Source organism: Salvelinus namaycush, chromosome 14 (genome assembly GCF_016432855.1).
Source record: "Salvelinus namaycush isolate Seneca chromosome 14, SaNama_1.0, whole genome shotgun sequence".
Classification (NCBI taxonomy): Eukaryota; Metazoa; Chordata; class Actinopteri; order Salmoniformes; family Salmonidae; genus Salvelinus; species Salvelinus namaycush.
The window spans coordinates 37,230,058-37,248,049 of record NC_052320.1 but is presented as its reverse complement, the minus strand read 5'-3'; the positions used below and the strand labels follow the sequence as shown (position 1 = coordinate 37,248,049).

The following is a 17,992-nucleotide window of genomic DNA, read 5'->3' as shown; positions in this document are numbered from 1 at the left end:
ACGACAGCCATGCAGACCAATTTGATGCAGTGTACGGCGTATGGTCTGAGCATTGACAGGCTGACCCCCCACCTCTTCAACCTCTGCAGCAATGCTGGCAGCAGTCATACGTCTATTTCCCAAAGACAACCTCTGGATATGACGCTGAACACGTGCACTCAACTTCTTTGGTCGACCATGGCGAGGCCTGTTCTGAGTGGAACCTGTCCAGTTAAACCTCTGTATGGTCTTGGCCACCGTGCTGCAGCTCAGTTTCAGGGTCTTGGCAATCTTCTCGTAGCCCAGGCCATCTTTATGTAGAGCAACAATTCTTTTTTTCAGATCCTCAGAGAGTTCTTTGCCATGAGGTGCCATGTTGAACTTCCAGTGACCAGTCAGTATGAGGGAGTGTGAGAGCGATGACACCAAATTTAACACAACTGCTCCCCATTCACACCTGAGACCTTGTAACACTAACGAGTCACATGACACCGGGGAGGGAAAATGGCTAATTGGGCCCAATTTGGACATTTTCACTTAGGGGTGTACTCACTTTTGTTGCCAGCGGTTTAGACATTAATAGCTGTGTGAGTTATTTTGAGGGGACAGCAAATTTGCACTGTTATACAAGACGTTCACTCACTACTTTACATTGTAGCAAAGTGTAATTTCTTCAGTGTTGTCACATGAAAAGATATACTCAAATATTTACAAAAATGTGAGGGGTGTACTCACTCGTGATATACTGTATATATATTAAGAAAAATGCCAAACCCTAGATAGCAGCATACTTGACCCCAGGTAGCCTAGTGGTTAGAGTGTTGGGACAGTAACCGAAAGGTTGCTAGGTCAAATCCCAGAGCTGACAAGGTAGAAATCTGTCATTCTGCACCCAAACAAGGCAGTTAACCCACTGTTCCTAGGCTGTCATTATAAATAAGAATTTGTTCATAGCCTAGTTTAATAAAAAAAAAAGAAGTGGCTGACTTGGCCTGACCACATATCTACGGTTACGCTATTCCTAGCCTTTATCATTAGGGGGATGGGGAAACACCCTGTATCAGGGGTTAACATACCTCTCTGAAACCCTCTGGGTTGATGCCTGGTGTAATATCATAGGCATCAGTCAGGTATTTCTAGGATATCAAATTAATTGCATACTAATGCTTGAAATGGTTTGGTGGTCCCTTTACCAACCTTCCACACCCTTTCCCGAGTGCATGCCACAGCTTCCTTGATCCTCAGAGGGGAGGTTTTCACTTGACGTCTTCCGATGAGTTATAGTAATTTCCAGCACCAGCTCATGAAAACTCCACCCTTCCGACTTAAATCTGTGGTACACTCCTCTGTGTAGAATGTATATTGAACTGCCAGCAATGATAAGATATACAGTCCTACAATATTATTTAAGACGAGGGACTTCTGAAAGTTCAGTAAAACAGAGCATACTTTACACCTGTAAAGGACTCAACTGTATTCAATATCCCTGTTCAGACAAATCCCTTGGAGACAAGTGTCCCTTGGAGACGTGTCAGATGCATAATTTCACAAAACAAAAGGACAATAGAGGGAAACCGCATCGATTTACAACTTTATTTCCATCTAGGGTATAAATTGTACCAACGATAGATTAAAATCAGCAACCTTTCAGAACCCCATCGACTCCAGCAGCCTACATCGTCAATTCCTGTGAATATAAGAATACAATGTGTTGATGCATGTACAAACTAAGCCCCATCATAGTTAACACTGCTTTGCTCTTCTCAGGACAGAAAGGTTGGCTTCAGTAGACTCAGAAGAACGAAAGTCACTGTATCAATCATCACTGAAGAGAAAGGATCTCCTGCTGGTAGATCCCATGGTAACTTGGACACAGGTCACAATTCAAATCTACAAATATTTGGAGTGAAGGGACCCTGTGCCAGATATTATTTTGTCTGGTGACAAGGGGAATTGTGTGTTAAAAATGATTTACCATAATTGCGTTGACAATGTCGTTGTTGTTGTTTTTCAGGGCGCGTACAGCCTTCGCTCGCGACACATTGGCTTGTGACATCACAAGTTCAATGTCCTTCACCTCGACCCCGGTCTCATCAACCTATGCATTGAGACAAAACATTAGTACATTTGACAGTCAACTCGCACTGCAATTCACCGACATCTCCAGGGGAATTGGGCCCATAAATTACCCCATTAAGCATGGGAGACTACTACAATCAAACTATTTGTGGCAAACAGAGCTATACAATCTAATGGACAACAAAACATACGGTGCCCGGTTTTTGATAATGTACAAACTAAGCCCTATCATAGTTAACAGTGCTCTTCTCAGGACAGAAAGGTTGGCTTCAGTAGACTCAGAAGAACGAAAGTCACTGTATCAATCATCACTGAAGAGAAATGAACTCCTGCCGATTACATGCTAACTTTTGCACCCCTGAATGCCCTCACCTCTTCCTCTTCGCTCTCCTCCTGTACGGTGGGCGTCTGTGTGTTTTCCTGGATGTTCGACACAGCTTCTCCCTGTACCTTGAACTTCTCTGCCGCTGCCAACTGGGCTTGCTGTGAGAGATCCTCGATCTGAGACACAAAGGGAGAGAAACGGCGATTTCAGTGCCGTATCCTTTAGCAAGAACACCAACACCTTGGTTGAAGGACATTCCACTGCATATTTGACTGATAACCAGAATTGCATACTACAAGGGTATCGTGAAAGAACAGTCTAAACTAGATGGAACAATGTCAATAGCATTTCAGATTTAAAAGGAGACCAGAAAAATACAATTATAACAGTATCCTGGATCCATCTTACCTTAGCCTCACCAAAGACAATGTAAGTGTCTGATGCAGGGCTCTTGTAGACATCTGGTTTGGTGATGACAAATAGGATGTTCTTAGACTTGCGAATGGTAACCCTGGTGACCCCCGTCACCTGCCTGAGACCCAGCTTAGACATTGCCTGAAGAAAAGCAAACAATCATGGGTTATATTTTGACTGGAACCGTACTCCTTAACTATCCATTGTTTATACTATACAATGGATAGTTAAAGGTGGCATAGTAATTTAAATTATTCAACGTACACTTTTAAGATGGGAATGTCTAATGAAAATATGATGAAGTCCAGATAGTTTTTTTAAAAGCTAGTTACCTTTCGTGCCTTCTTTTCACTACGGCTCTGTTTGGCTTTGCTAACGGGTTCCTCATCTATTTCTGCAGCAGCTGCAAGCTGTGGGAAAAAATACACTTTTCCTCCTTTAATGGCAGTCAAGGTTTCAGAATGAGAGCAAAAATTCCACCCATATGTAAGAATATGGCATGAATGGTGAAAATAAAACAAATGAAAGTATCCCTTTGGCCTTTGCTCTTCTCAGGACAGAAAGGTTGGCTTCAGTAGACTCAGAAGAACGAAAGTCACTGTATCAATCATCACTGAAGAGTCAAGGATCTTTTCTTAAACAGATACTCAGGGGTTCTAATCATGTTGTGAGTGCAGTGCAAGTGTTTACTCAGTCCCTCCAGGATGTCGCTGGGATTTCATTGTGATATTTGCATGGCAATATGTAATGATTGTCCACTGTGGTGAAAATGAGCTGACGACGGAAAAATGTTGTTGACGTCTGGTTTGATTTGTTGGAACGTGCTAAACTTTGATAATTGAGGTAGTAAATGAATGATAGGAAATGAAAGAGACTGTGTTTTATGTTAGAAGTTACTGGTTCTCAGAAGAAAGGCGTCGGCTTTGGAATGTGTATTAGATGAAAGAGGGGTTGAGGTCAGGAGGTGAGGACAGATTCTCTTAAGAGTAATACATTTTTGGAATCCTGTTACCCTCTTTATTAGCTTCCTGTAGAGCTATAAAATGTAAGGATTGGAGAGAAAGGGGAGTGTTTTAAGTAGGATGCATATAAACTGTGAAGTCTGAAATCTTTTGCTGTCTGTTTTCAGCTGTACAGAACCTTTGGGAAGAATAAACTTGGTTAAAGCTTCTCTAGTGTCCGTGAGTTATTTACTCTGAAAAATAAGAACCTAACAGATTGAACCATATGTGGTAAATGTGCAATGATTAGGGATACACGGTAGAAATCGGTAAGCATATCGGAATCGGCCAATATTAGCTAAAAATAGCAACATCGGTCCGATGTCTAGATAAACGCCGATGTGCAAAATCGATGTCAAAGCTGACGTGCATACCTATATAACGTAGGTAGATGACGTAATGACGCCACACAAAAAATACAGAGCTACACGTGCAACACAATTCCTAACCTAGCCCACAACGTCTGCTGTGTGGATCTATTTTGAAGTTTCAAAGGAAGATAACAAAAAGGCCATATGCCACGTTTGTGCCTCTATTATTTCCCGAGGAGGGGAGAAAGTGAAATCTTTCAATACCACAAACCTAATTACTCATTTGAACGTGCATCACCCCCAGACGTTCGGCAGCTACCTAGAATAAAAGCAGAAAAATACTAAGCGCACACTTCCAACAACTAAACAAGTACAAGTTGACCAGTCATTTGAAAGAGTAAGAACATTTCAGTGAGACAACTCAACGGCAAAATCCATCAACGCCAAGATAATGAAATTCATTACCCTTGACAATCAACCGTTCTCTGTTGTGGATGATGTTGGCTTTCGCCGACTGGTCGAGCCCCGGTACACACTACCAAGTAGGCGCTATACTACCGGAGTTACACAGTATTGTTGAAACGCACATCCATTAACGACTTGCTATGGGCGTCACTGCTATTAGCTTCACGACTGACATTTGGACCAGCGATGTCAGCCCCATGAGCATGCTGAGTCTGACAGCACAGTGGGTCGACAAGGATTTTTTACTGAGGAAAGCCGTATTGCATGCTCAAGAATGTGCTGGTTCTCATACCGCTGCTGGCATTTCAATGGCATTTGAGAACATGAACGCACTCCTAAGCGCCATTCGAACAACTGACTCGAGAAATAAGCTCATCAACTGCGTCTGCAGCAGACGTGATACCCTCTGTCATGGCAATGAAACACCTGCTCAACAAAACTTCCAAAACAGACCGTGGGGTTAAAACTAGCAAAAGTACTCTACTAGAGGCTGTGAACAAGTGATTCGGTTGCATTCTCTCTGAGCCTCTTTACTGTGTCACCACCATGCTCGATGCTAGGTACAAGGACTGCTACTTCGATGCAGACAAGAAACAGGGTTTACGTGAAATGTTGGACACAGTGCGCACCGATGAAGAGGACCCATGATAGAAGAGGACAAGGACCAACTGAGCTGAAACTTCACTGCTTGACATGCATGATGAAATCCTCTGAGAATGAAACGACTGAACAACGAAACAGCACAGCAAGTAAGTGAAAGAAATAGGTTTCGATTATGTTTTTTTTTTATACTGGTAAATGGGGGACATACGTAAATGCCAACAAAATAACTTCTTGGTCAGTGTGTGTGTGTGTGTTTCAACTATTTAACTGTACTAGAATGCTTAAAATACCGATTATTTAAATTGTTTAGCGGCATCAGGTTTTTGGCAAGGAAAATACCAGATATTGGTATTGCCAAAACATTTCATATCGGTGCATCCTTAGCAGTGATTGGTTGAAATTGCGAGTCCTCTTTTTGTATTGAAGTTATGCGATAATATTGCGACGATTTGACTCTTAATGCAGAAATATTGTGGCAATTGGTCAAATTTGAAAGCCCTCACTATGCGGGAAGTTGTTGATTTTGCTAAATAAAATTGTGATTGCAGAATCCTGGAGGGACTGTTTCTGTATCAGTATATACAATATATAAGCAGTTAATCCAATCTGTGCCCTACCAGACCCTTGTTCAGGCAGTCTTACCTGGGCACTTGATCACTCAGGTGGTCTTACCTGTGCTTGCTGTGTCTGTGCGGAGTCCTGTTCCTCCAGATCTGGTACAGACTCGTCGCTGTCCGATTCAGTGCCAGACCCTGTAAGCACCCCACAGAGAAACAAGCATTAGTCACATTATACAGGCTGTCACAGGCAGATGCCTGAGCAGCAGATAACCAGTTCTCTTACAGTAGCGCCTGTGTAAGACCGGAGAATTGTAATTGTATGGGTCATTTAACTGAGCAAAGTACAAATTGAGATGTTGAATGAGCCCAACATTTGTTGGTGGTAAGTGAATTTAACCTAGTAATTTGAGGCACTGAAAGAATGGTTAAATGTGGATGAGGTAAAAATATATATATATGTCAGTGTACAAATTAACAGACCTGCTTATAAATAAATGTTAAAAGAATGTTATGGTAAAATGTTGCCCTAGTCATACAGATTTAAAGATGGATCTCCCAACTTCAGAATGACATGACCCCCCCCCCCCAAAGGATATTTTATACAGTTCCATCCCCCGTTGCTCAATTAACTGTATCATTGTGGGGGAAAACATCCACCAAACAGTGTCTAAAAATAGTAGGGAATTTGAGAACATTTACATAATTTGAACTTTTAACATGCATCTTGATGGGAGGCAAAACATGCCAACTGGAACCTTTTGGTTGGTTTGAAAGCACAGTTAAAGGGGAAATCAGCAGTTGCTACATCAATTTGACTTATAAATGCTTCATGAGCTTAGTTCAACTGTCGTACCCCATCGGAACCCAAAATAAGCTTGTTTTACTCCAATATTTGTAAATAACGAAAATGTAAATAAACAGTATATAGCCTCAAAACATGGTTAAAACTATAATTTTGATATCATGGACTGTCAAATCCTTATATCCATAGCCCAGTCGATTAATTTGAGAGTGATTACATTTCTCCAGCCCCACCCCTTAGCTTTTTACCAAACCAGGGATGCCACTGTTATCGTTTCTACTGCTGATTGCTGCTTTAAATTATAATCCAAAATAACAAAAATGGCACTAAAGTGGGAGCACTGATTTCACCAATCAATAGCTCCAATAATTACATGTAGTCTTTGAAACAGGCCAGTTGAGGTTACATTTGAAGCAAATCTAATACACCGACTACTACAATCTCTACTTTCTTCAACTCAAACCTGAAGAAAAAGGGAAGAGACACTTGAGCAAGCCAGTGAATGGGCCACAGAACTCAACATTGGCAGGCAAACAGAGGGGACACAGGAGACAGAGAGAGGAGGAAGAAGAAATACCCTCATTCTTGGTCACAGGCTCCGGTTTGGTTGGGGTTTTAGCAGGGGTGGGGGCAGGTTTTGAAACTGGAGGTGGTGGTGGTACAATGGCTACTTCAACAGGCTTAGGGGAAGCTACAACGGGCTCAATTGGCGCAGGCTTGGGTGGAGCTTGTGCAGCTACAACGAGCTCAATTGGGCAAGGCTTGGGCGGAGCTGGTGCAGCTACAACGGGCTTAATTGGCGCAGGCTTGGGCGGAGCTGGTGCAGCTACAACGGGCTTAATTGGCGCAGGCTTGGGTGGAGCTGGTGCAGCTACAACGGGCTTAATTGGCGCAGGCTTGGGCGGAGCTGGTGCAGCTACAACGGGCTTAATTGGCGCAGGCTTGGGCGGAGCTGGTGCAGCTACAACGGGCTTAATTGGCGCAGGCTTGGGCGGAGCTGGTGCAGCTACAACGGGCTTAATTGGCGCAGGCTTGGGCGGAGCTGGTGCAGCTACAACGGGCTTAATTGGCGCAGGCTTGGGCGGAGCTGGTGCAGCTACAACGGGCTTAATTGGCGCAGGCCTGGGCGGAGCTGGTGCAGCTACAACGGGCTCAACTGGAGCTGGTTTAGGGGGAGCTGGAGAAGCAACTGGGGCAGGCTTAGGAGCCTCTACTACTGTAGGGGGTGAGAAGACTGGCATCTTCACTGGCTCCTCTGGTGGAATGAGAGGTGGAAGGTCATCATTCTCCATAGCAGGCTTAGCTGGTGCAGGGGCTGCCTTTACCTCTTTCACCTCAGCTTTGGGCACAGGCTTAGGCTTGGCCTTGGGCATTTCAGGGGCAGCTTTAAGTGGACTAGAGGCAACAGCATCAGCAAATGACATAGGGGCTGATGCAGCAGGCTTTGAGGTCACTTTGAAGGCCACGGGGGATGCCTCAGGCTTGGGAGAGATTGGTGAGGCAGGTGCAGGATCTGAAGCAACAGGTGCTGGCATGGCCACTACTGGTGCAGGAGCAGCTTTAAGCTCAATAGGAACAGGTTTGGCCTCTGTGGGGGCAGGAGCCTTGGCTGGGGCTGGTAGGTCAGCAGCAGGCTTGAAAGCCTCTCCTTTCTTAGCCTTTCCTTGTTTGCCAGTCTTTACAACCTTTGGGACGGCACGGTTGCCCTGGCTGGGAGCTCCAGCATCAGCAAATGATATAGGGGCTGATGCAGCAGGCTTTGAGGTCACTTTGAAGGCCACAGGGGATGCCTCAGGCTTGGGAGAGATTGGTGAGGCAGGTGCAGGATCTGAAGCAACAGGTGCTGGCATGGCCACTACTGGTGCAGGAGCAGCTTTAAGCTCAATAGGAACAGGTTTGGCCTCTGTGGGGGCAGGAGCCTTGGCTGGGGCTGGCAGGTCAGCAGCAGGCTTGAAAGCCTCTCCTTTCTTAGCCTTTCCTTGTTTGCCAGCCTTTACAACCTTTGGGACGGCACGGTTGCCCTGGCTGGGAGCTCCAGATGCCCCAGGTGAGGTAGCTAAGGGGGAACGGGGTGTTGAGGAGGTTGGCTTTGGGGAGGTAGGAGAAGAGGAGGAGGCAGACATCGAGGACTTTTTTCTTCTGCCAGGGACAGCCTTTGGGGTAGAGCCACCCTTGGCCTCTTTGCCTTTGGGCTTGGCAGGGCCAGAAGCCGCCTGGGGTTCCTGGGAGGTAGCCACACTTGCAGGGGCAGAGGGTGCGGCTGAATGAAACAAATATGTTTGTTAAAAATTTGGAAGGAAGTCAAAGCCTGAACCATGCGGGTTAAAAGATCAGAACACACAAGACAATGTTACCTCAGAACTCCAGGGTTAGGATGAACACCACACCAACCTTATTTCCGAAATGGAAGGATTTGTTGCAGGGCAGCAAACTCAATGCACACTACAATTCAAGTATTCAGGCAAAACCACAACTGACAACCTAAAGTTAAAACACCAACATCTACTCGGTCCAAGCACAGACCCACACACAACATTTTCTACAGCGTTAGTCCAATTTCATGACCAGAGATTAAAAGTGAGGACCCACTCAGTGCAGATGTAAGCGTGGCACTATTTACACTAAAATACATGTGACAGTGGTATGACAGGTCAAATTCTAAGGAACTGTAGCAGTTATAAACAATGCTATGCATTGTTTGACCTAAGGTCCCTAATGGGTTCACACTTAAAGGCAAATTCAGCCCACTAACATCCATTACCTGAAATTGTTCAATCGACTGAATGAGATAGTAACGAATTACACACACAAAAAATAATTCTTGCAGTGATGAGGTGCGATGTTGTTCATTTTGGATGTAAAAATATAAATTGTGGTTTACGACCAAGTTTAAAAGTCGGGCTATAGTATAGACAAATAAATGTAATTGTTACTTAATTGAAACATGACCAATTTCATATGTTAAATTAAAAAACAACCCACAATGGATTAAATGTGGCTAGTGAGTAGTAAAAAGGTGTACCGCAATGACCAAAAAGCCATAACTGGAACTATTACCACTCCCTAACCACCCCCATTGGCTACAAATACCAGTGTTAAAAACAGATACTGTAGTTAGAGCACATTAACACAGTTGGCTAGGTGGCCTTCTTCCTGATAAACACCAATAAGCCCAGAGAAAGTGAGAGAGACTGAAATAGAACAGTCAAAGGACAGTCCACATCTGATGACAAAAGACAAAGAAGTTGCTGGAAGTCAGTTCGTTACATTAAGTGCCTAAATGGACTGGCCTGTTTCAAGGTGAAACGCTGAGTTTAAACAGTGACGCAAGAGAAAATTGAGAGCCAATGGATACCCATGAGATAATAACAAGCCCTAAAAAAGAAAATGTAATATTGAAAATCTCTTGATTTCTCTCAACATAAGCCCTTTTCAACAAGCATAATAACATTTGACTATTTTTGGGGCAAAACATAACATTTGAAAGGGCAAATAGAGGCCCAGCATTGGCGCAGAAGTTTGCAAGTATAAAAAAAGAGACAAAAAGGGGGAGCTGCTGTAAGAAGGGAAAAACTACTAACTTTGCACACAGAATGACCCACCTGACAGGAGACAGGTGGAGACGGTCGGGCCTGCACGATTTGACATCACCTTCGTCTGGACGGCCTCAGAGAAGGCCGCAATTGGTTCTTTTTCAACAGGAGTTTCGTTTAGCGTGTCAATGGCCATATCAGCAGGCAGTGGTTCAGGTTCTGGGGCCCCAGTGTCCGAGCTGGCCACTTCAGTGCATAGTACGGCATCATCAAGAGCTGGATCCAGACTCACAGTCTCCAACTCTTCAGTGATCATCTTGACTGCAGGCTCGGGGGTGACTTCTGGAGTTACACGTGCCATCCCATCAATAGTGTCTGCGATTGGCTCTTTAGCAGCAGGAGCTGGTTCTTGGACCGGAGTCTCTTCAGCCACTGCCACGGGTTCAGCAGCCACTGCATCTTCAGTGGCTGCCACGGTAGCCTCTATAACTTCAGCTGAATCTTGAATGATGACCTCTTCTGGTGCTTGGGTGACCTGTTGTTCAGCAGTTTCTTTACGTTCTTCAACAATGGTTGCTTCAACACCATTAAGTTGTCCACTAGATGCCTCTCCTAAAGCCATTTCTGACACCGGTTGGGATTCGACCTCTGGAAGAACAGTGGCGGGTCCTAGAGGCACAGGACTCTCCAAAGCGGCTGCCTTGGTCACGTCAGACACAGCCATCTCAGGGGGAGCAGAGGAACTCAACACCCCTGGAGTTGATAGGAAGGAAAGGAGGAGCGGAAGGAGCAGCAGGAGGTAGTCACAGCAAGTGTGAGGAGCGGTTGATAAGCTTACAATAACGTTTTTTTGAAGCATATGATCAAAATGATTTAACCCCTTATTTAATAAAATCTAACTACAGTAATGGTATTCTCCTATACCAGATACTTTTACCAACATGAGGAAGTTGGGGTCCAAATGTTTTGATTATATGACACAAAATATTAAGAGGAAACAATTGAATGAGTACATTTTTAGAACTGGGGTTGGGATCTAGATCTACACTATATATACAAAAGTATGTGGACACCCCTTCAAATGAGTGGATTTGGCTATTTCAGCCACACCCGTTGCTGATAAGGTGTATAAAATCGAGCACACAGCCATACAATCTCAATAGACAATGTTCTGCCCTGCTAGAGCTGCCTGGTCAACTGTAAGTGCTGTTATTGTGAAGTGGAAACGTCTAGGAGCAACAACGGCTCAGCCACGAAGTGGTACGCCACACAAGCTCACAGAACGGGACCGCCGAGTGCTGGAGCCTGTAAAAATCACCTGTCCTCAGTTGCAACACTCACTACCGAGTTCAAAACTGTCTATGGAAGCAACGTCAGCATAAAAACTGTTCAGCGGGAGCTTCATGAAATGGGTTTCCTTGGCCGAGCAGCAGCACACAAGCCTAAGACCACCATGCAAAATAACAAGTGTCGACTGGAGTGGTGTTAAGCTTGCCGCCAATGTACTCTGGAGCAGTGGCTGAGTGTTCTCTGGAGTGATGAATCACGCTTCATCATCTGGCAGTCCGACGGACGAATCTGGGTTTGCGGATGCCAGGAGAACGCTACCTGCCCCAATGCATAGTGCCAACTGTAAAGTTTGGTGGAGGAGGAATAATGGTCTGGGCGTTTTTTTATGGTTTGGGCTAGGCCAGTGAAGGGAAATCTTAATGCTACAGCATAGAATGACATTCTAGACAATTCTGTGCTTCCAACTTAGTTGCAACAGTTTGGGGAAGGCCCTTTCCTGTTTCAGCATGACAATGCCCCCGTGCAAAAAGCGAGGTCCATACAGAAATAGTTGGTTGAGATCTGTGTGGAAGAACTTGACTGGCCTGCACAGAGCACTGACCTCAACCCCATTGAACACCTTTGGGATGAAGTGGAATGCCAACTGCGAGCCAGGCCTAATCGCCCAACATCAGTGCCCGACCTCTCTAATGCTCTTGTGGCTGAATGGAATCAAGTCCATGCAGCAATATTCCAACATCTAGTGGAAAGCCTTCCCAGAAGTGCAGGGACCAACTCCATATTAATGCCCATGATTTTGGGACGAGATGTTCGACAAGCAGGTGTCCACATACTTTTGGTCATGTAGTGTATCAATTCAGTTGAACCAAGGTGTTTGTGAGGTTGTTCAAAGATGCAGACATCAGCCTTCCGTTTGCTACAAGTGAACCAAGAATGGGTGAATGTTGTGTGTACCCACAAAACCAAACTTGAGCCCATGTCCCTGTTACCATGCAGTGTCTAAATGCACAAGATTGTGACTGGAAAAACCTTAAGACCGAAAGTGGGTAGAAACCCTCTGAAGAGCGAGCAGCATTCAATACATCTACAAACCCTAATGACACAATATTTCAGAGTGAAAAGAATCTTACCACAGAGAACCATGCACACTGAACCACTAGTGAAAACAGTTGAATTAGAAAATTGAGATTTAATAGGTTTCTATTCTGTTTGATGTGATGAGGCAATTTGATAACCTTACCTGAATTACAGTCAAATAACTAGAACTGAAAAGCAAAATCTAAACATTTTCTCATCCACTTCATGCAATTTAACCCAAATCCCCAAGTGGATTTTCAACACTTTTCTGGAACAACGCAGTCTTCCTTGCTGAACAAAAACTATTTATCGCTTTTCCAACAGTCTAACTTTAATTCCTAAAGTCTTCCCCTGTGGTCATAGCTAACAGTTCCCATTTATCAGCCAACACCTATGGTGTTTCCACTAGCAACACTAAGTAATTACCTGCAAAACTATGTGGGCTCTCTCCATAAACCCTGTACTGTAGTTTCTCATCAACTTCATTAACAGGCACCTGTGGCAATGAACATCCAGGATCTTCTCCAATCAATATTAGTAGTCTTCACTTGTTCAGCACCTTCTTCAGCTGCCATCATGACCAGTGGTCTTCAAAAGCAAATCTGTGGCATTCACCAGCTCCAACTCATTGTCTCTTCAGGAAACATGGCGATTCATCAGCTTATAACCGTCATGGTTTTCAACACTTCACTCTTCCGGTTCAGGGCTTGGTAGTGAGGAAATCCATAACAGTGTCACCAATTACCTCCACGTGCATATTGACACATCTTTGTTATACTAATCAGAATTTTGTTTGCTGCAACATGAAAATGAAATGAGAAAATGCTTTAAGAAAACCATCAATACTAATTCCATTCAAAACCAATGTTTCTTAAATGACTTGAAAATAAAGCTCCATAAGCTACTTCACAGAAGCAGCTTACCTTTGCCATCAAACATTTAGTAAAATCAATGCCATAAAAAGGCCCGCAAATTGTGAGCATAACTTTACCAACCACATCACTAACATGGTCAAAGAGAATGTAGGTGTGAATATTTAAAGAAAATAAAGCTGGTCTAAAAACTAAATCTATATTTCCAGAAGCATAAGGAATTCCTACTGCCGTATGATAAGTCAGTGACACTTTTTAATGCCGAGGTTGCTAATAAAATAGTATCACGTATACTGAACAAAAATATAAAATGAAACATGTAAAGTGCTGGTCTCACGTTTCATGAGCTGAAATAAAAGATCCCTGAAATGTTCCATGTGCACAAAAAGCTTATTTCTCTCAAATTGTGTGCAAAAATGTGCTTACATCCCTGTTAGTGAGCATTTCTCCTTCGTCAAGATAATCCATCAACATGACAGGTGTGGAATATCAAGAAGCTGATTAAACAGCATGATCATTCCATATGTGCACCTTGTGCTGGGGGACAAAAATCCACTAAAATGTGCAGTTTTGACACACAACGCCAGAGATTTCTCAAGTTCAGGGAGAGTACAATTGGAATGCTGACTGCAGGAATGTCCACCAGAGCTGTTGCCAGAGAATTTAACGTTAATTTCTCTACCGCCTCCAACGTCATTTTAGAGAATTTGGCAGTATGTCCAACAGGTCTCACAACCGCAGGCCTTGTGTAACCACACCAGCCCAGGACCTCCACATCTGGCTTCTTCAACTGCGGGATTATCTGAAACCATCCACCCGGACAGCTGATGAAACTGAGGACTATTTCTGTCTGTAATAAAGCCCTTTTGTTGGGAAAAACTCCTGATTGGCCCATGCCAAGTCATGTGAAATCCATAGATTAGGTAGGGCCTATTGAATTGATTTCAATTGACTGAACTGTGACTCAGTAAAATGATAGAAATTGTTACATGTTGCGTATATATTTTTGTTCAGTATAATTCATGCGTGCTGGGTGTTTCTTAAAAAAAATGTCCATGCACATGCCACTACATCAATACCCGTGCATTAGAAAGTGTTTTACAACACAGTTGTCGGTGCAGTAACATTCAACACATGCGGTTGTGAGTGAGTAGGTTTCAGTAAATAAGGGGTCCTGGATAACCCATTTGACCTGTAGTGAAATTCAAGACAACCATTTAAAAAAAAAAAATCCATCTCAAATCCCTAAAATTGTTCCCACACCCTTTTTTCAACATTAATGCAAAGTGAGTCGATGACTGGCCAAACATTATCCTTGAGGGCTACTCACTTCAAAGTAAAAAAGAAAAGAGTCGCCCCCCAGGATTATAATCTACAGGCCATGGTTTATACAGGGAGGTCCAAAAGTATTTGGACAGTGACACATTTTGTTGTTTTGGCCCTGTACTTGAAATGATACAAAGACTAGGAGGTTAAAGTGCAGACTGTCAACTTTAATTTGAGGGTATTTTTATCCATATTGGTTGAACTGTTTCGAAATTACAGCACTTTGTACATAGTCCCCCCCGATTTTAGGGAACCAAAAGTATTTGGACAAATTCACTAATACATGTATTATAGTCAAAAGTTTAGTATTTGGCCCCATATTCCTAGCTCGCAATGACTACATCAAGCTTGTGACACTGCATTTGCAGTTTGGTTGTATTTCAGATTACTTTGTGCCCAATAGAAATGGTGAAAAAATGTAGTGTCATTTGAGTCACTTTTAATGTAAATGTTTTCTAAACACTTCTACATTAATGTGGATGCTACCATGATTACAGATAATCATGAATGAATTGTGAATAATGTTGAGAGAGAAAGTTAGAGGCATAAATATCCCCCCCCCCCCAAAAAAATGCTAACCTCCCCTGTTATTGGTAATGGTGAGAGGTAAGCATGTCTTGGGGGGTATGATATTTGTACCTCTCTCACTCATCATGATTAATTCAGGATGATCTGTAACCATGGTACCATCCATACGAATGTACACTTTTTTTGGGGGGGGGTAGGCAACAATTTAGCAGCAGAGTTACGCTGCTGCTAAATGAATACAGGGACAACACTTACTGCGTGCTAGGAATATGAGACCAAATATTCAACTTTTGACTACTCTAATGCAAGTGAATTTGTCCAAATACTTTTGGTTCCCTAAAATGGGGGGAACTATGTACAAAAAGTGCTGTGATTTCTAAGCGGTTCACCAGAGATGGATGAAAATACCCTCAAATGTAAGCCAGTCTGCCCTTTAACCTCAGTCATTGTATCATTTCAAAGTGCTAGAGTACAGAGGCAAAACAAAACATTTGTCACTGTCCAAATACTTTTGGGCCTACTATATATGATCCCTCAGCTGATCAGCCCACCCTTCCCCTTAAAAGAAACATGACACCACATATCCCTATATATGAGAATGTGTAAAGCTGTACTCAGCTGGTGACCCAGAGAAAACGGTTCCAAGTGAACGTCACCAACAGTGTGTCATTCTATAGCAGTGTCACCTGCTTGATTATCTAAGTGTCAACTGATGAGTGCTACCTTTCCTGAAGGAGTTCAATAAATATAGAGCTCTCAAATAACAGCCACCACTCCACTGGGGGAATATGACTTCAGTCACTACATCCAACAAGCACTGATGCTGTTGAATTAGCTACTGCAGTGTTTGAGTTCCAGGACCCCATTAGCCTTGCAGTTTAGTATCTTAGCATGCAAGTGTGATGTAATAATGCTATACAAACCAGTCTCAACTTGTGGCTGCTGCATCTCCTGCTCAGTGACCGGGACCGTCTCTGTGGCTTCACCAGGCATGCTTGTGTCTGAAATGAGAAATCAAGGAATGACTCACCAGGAATAACTGACATGGCATGAATAAAACACAGACTAACTTACTAGATACTTTTACACGTCTCCCATTGACTAGGTAAATCCATAGAGAGCAGATGACAAAAAAAATTAGTAGTAGGAACTGGATTCAATGAGTACATTAACCAGCACAGTAGTAATTCAATATTAAACTGATTATGGTAGTAGGCAGATTATGCAATCATGTAAACACCTTACTCTGCTCATCATAAAATTGGCATTAGGTCAAAATCAAAGTAAGCATACACCGATTAATGCACCTGGTATTCTGAGCAATCTTTCAAATTATTTGCACATGTAAACACCTTAATTGGCATTCCCAGTGCTGTATTTGATCGTGTATGTGTTAACACCAGCTGAGCTAGCCTCCCTCTTTAGTGCTGAATGAAGTGCGTTGAGAACTGAATGAATGCATAGAAGTAGTTCAAACTTTATATGTCTGATCTCAAAATCAAACATGCTTCCAAAAAATAACAATGTTTGCTGTGGTAGAACGTTTATTTTGAGTGCCATCAGGTAGCCCGATTTCATATGTGTCTATGTAAAACATGATTATTAAGGGAATCGTTCTTCTTGCAAAGCATGTAAACGTTTTAATCGAACTATTATATCAATCTATCCACAATAATCGCATTATTGACAATAATCGCATTATTGTGTGCATGTAATCGTACTCAATGTCTCAGGGAAATCACCTGCACACTTCCGAGTCCTCTCTCCTCACCTCCTTAAACGCCATTGAATGAAGTCAGAGGGGAGGGACCTCTGCCTCTCTCATCCAATTGGTGTTGAGAAAGAGGACGCGAAAGGTATGAATTTGAGGTTCTCCCACTGTGTCTAATCTAATTTTATTGCGGATGTAGCGAAATTCTAGAACAGCAGATTATACTCAATGTGACCGACTCATACTGTCAAACATTGGTTAGGTACTTACTGACAGTGAGGGTAACTGGATAAATTAGTGGTTAGCCAACAAGCCATTTTAATTTCGAACTCGAGCGTTAACTTCAGTGTTTCACGTGTTGCTAATGTAATGATACATTCCCTAGTTAGCAAGCTAACTAGCCACTTTAAAAGGGATACACGTTATCTAGCTAGTTAATATTGACAAGCTGCAAATCAGGAGACAAATGGACACTGGACGAAAACGCTGTTTAATATAACGTCACAGCAATAACAATCATAGCTACCAACTTGTATAGTCTACAAAGAAAACCGTAAAAGATTAGGTTGATGGTTAGCTAACGGTACTCTCACTTTCGAACAAGCTTCGCTTGAATCTTGCTTGCTGGATGTGCGCTGTCAAAGATATGTTCATAGGTTGGCTCACTGACAACTTCCACTGAACACTACACAAGTTGCCCCATCGGTAAAATGTCTAATTCGTCCTGTGTTCTCAACTGTCGTGTCACATGAAGAAACCAAGCATGTACCAGTTAGCAACAACATTAGCAAATGTGGGCAAAGTCGTGTTCCCCCATTTTGTACCAGAGATCGATAACAGTGAATATTTCTGTGTACAGATAATGATATGGATAAATATCCACATAAGGGGTATGCCACACTTCTCATGTACTTTCAGAGCCCTGTTTTAAATAATTTAAACTACGATAAATGGTTAGATGAAGTTAGATTCGCGGCAGACACACTCACCGAGTTAGGATTCTATATCCAAGATGGTTGTGAGAGAGAATTTCTGACCTCGGTCTCCCGATATCACATTTTGCGCTAACTTCTTCCGGGTCGTTCTAGTATCCCAGTGGTGGTTTTACAAAAAAAT

General features: G+C 43.1%; 1 protein-coding gene and 3 non-coding genes across 5 annotated transcripts; all 4 read right to left on the bottom strand.

Annotated features, from left to right (window-relative positions):
• Positions 1 to 1,553: 1,553 nt before the first annotated feature.
• Positions 1,554 to 17,961, bottom strand: LOC120059482 (nascent polypeptide-associated complex subunit alpha). 2 transcript variants are annotated; one of them, XM_039008573.1, is made up of 8 exons: positions 17,866 to 17,961; positions 16,089 to 16,166; positions 5,850 to 5,929; positions 3,130 to 3,207; positions 2,792 to 2,938; positions 2,431 to 2,559; positions 1,955 to 2,077; positions 1,554 to 1,666 (listed from the first exon to the last, which is right to left on the bottom strand). In XM_039008573.1, the coding sequence occupies exons 2-8, from the start codon at positions 16,156 to 16,158 to the stop codon at positions 1,652 to 1,654; spliced, it is 642 nt and encodes a 213-aa protein (XP_038864501.1). In that variant the 5' UTR covers positions 16,159 to 16,166; positions 17,866 to 17,961; the 3' UTR covers positions 1,554 to 1,651. The 2 variants fall into 2 exon arrangements, with proteins under 2 accessions (XP_038864501.1, XP_038864500.1); XM_039008572.1 differs by lacking the exons at positions 16,089 to 16,166; positions 17,866 to 17,961 and adding exons at positions 10,142 to 10,825; positions 12,936 to 13,194.
• On the bottom strand, positions 1,738 to 1,811 carry LOC120059642. Its single transcript, XR_005478166.1, has one exon. It is a non-coding gene; the product is annotated as a small nucleolar RNA SNORD59 (small nucleolar RNA).
• Positions 2,303 to 2,376, bottom strand: LOC120059641. Its single transcript, XR_005478165.1, has one exon. It is a non-coding gene; the product is annotated as a small nucleolar RNA SNORD59 (small nucleolar RNA).
• On the bottom strand, positions 3,344 to 3,417 carry LOC120059640. Its single transcript, XR_005478164.1, has one exon. It is a non-coding gene; the product is annotated as a small nucleolar RNA SNORD59 (small nucleolar RNA).
• Positions 17,962 to 17,992: the final 31 nt, after the last annotated feature.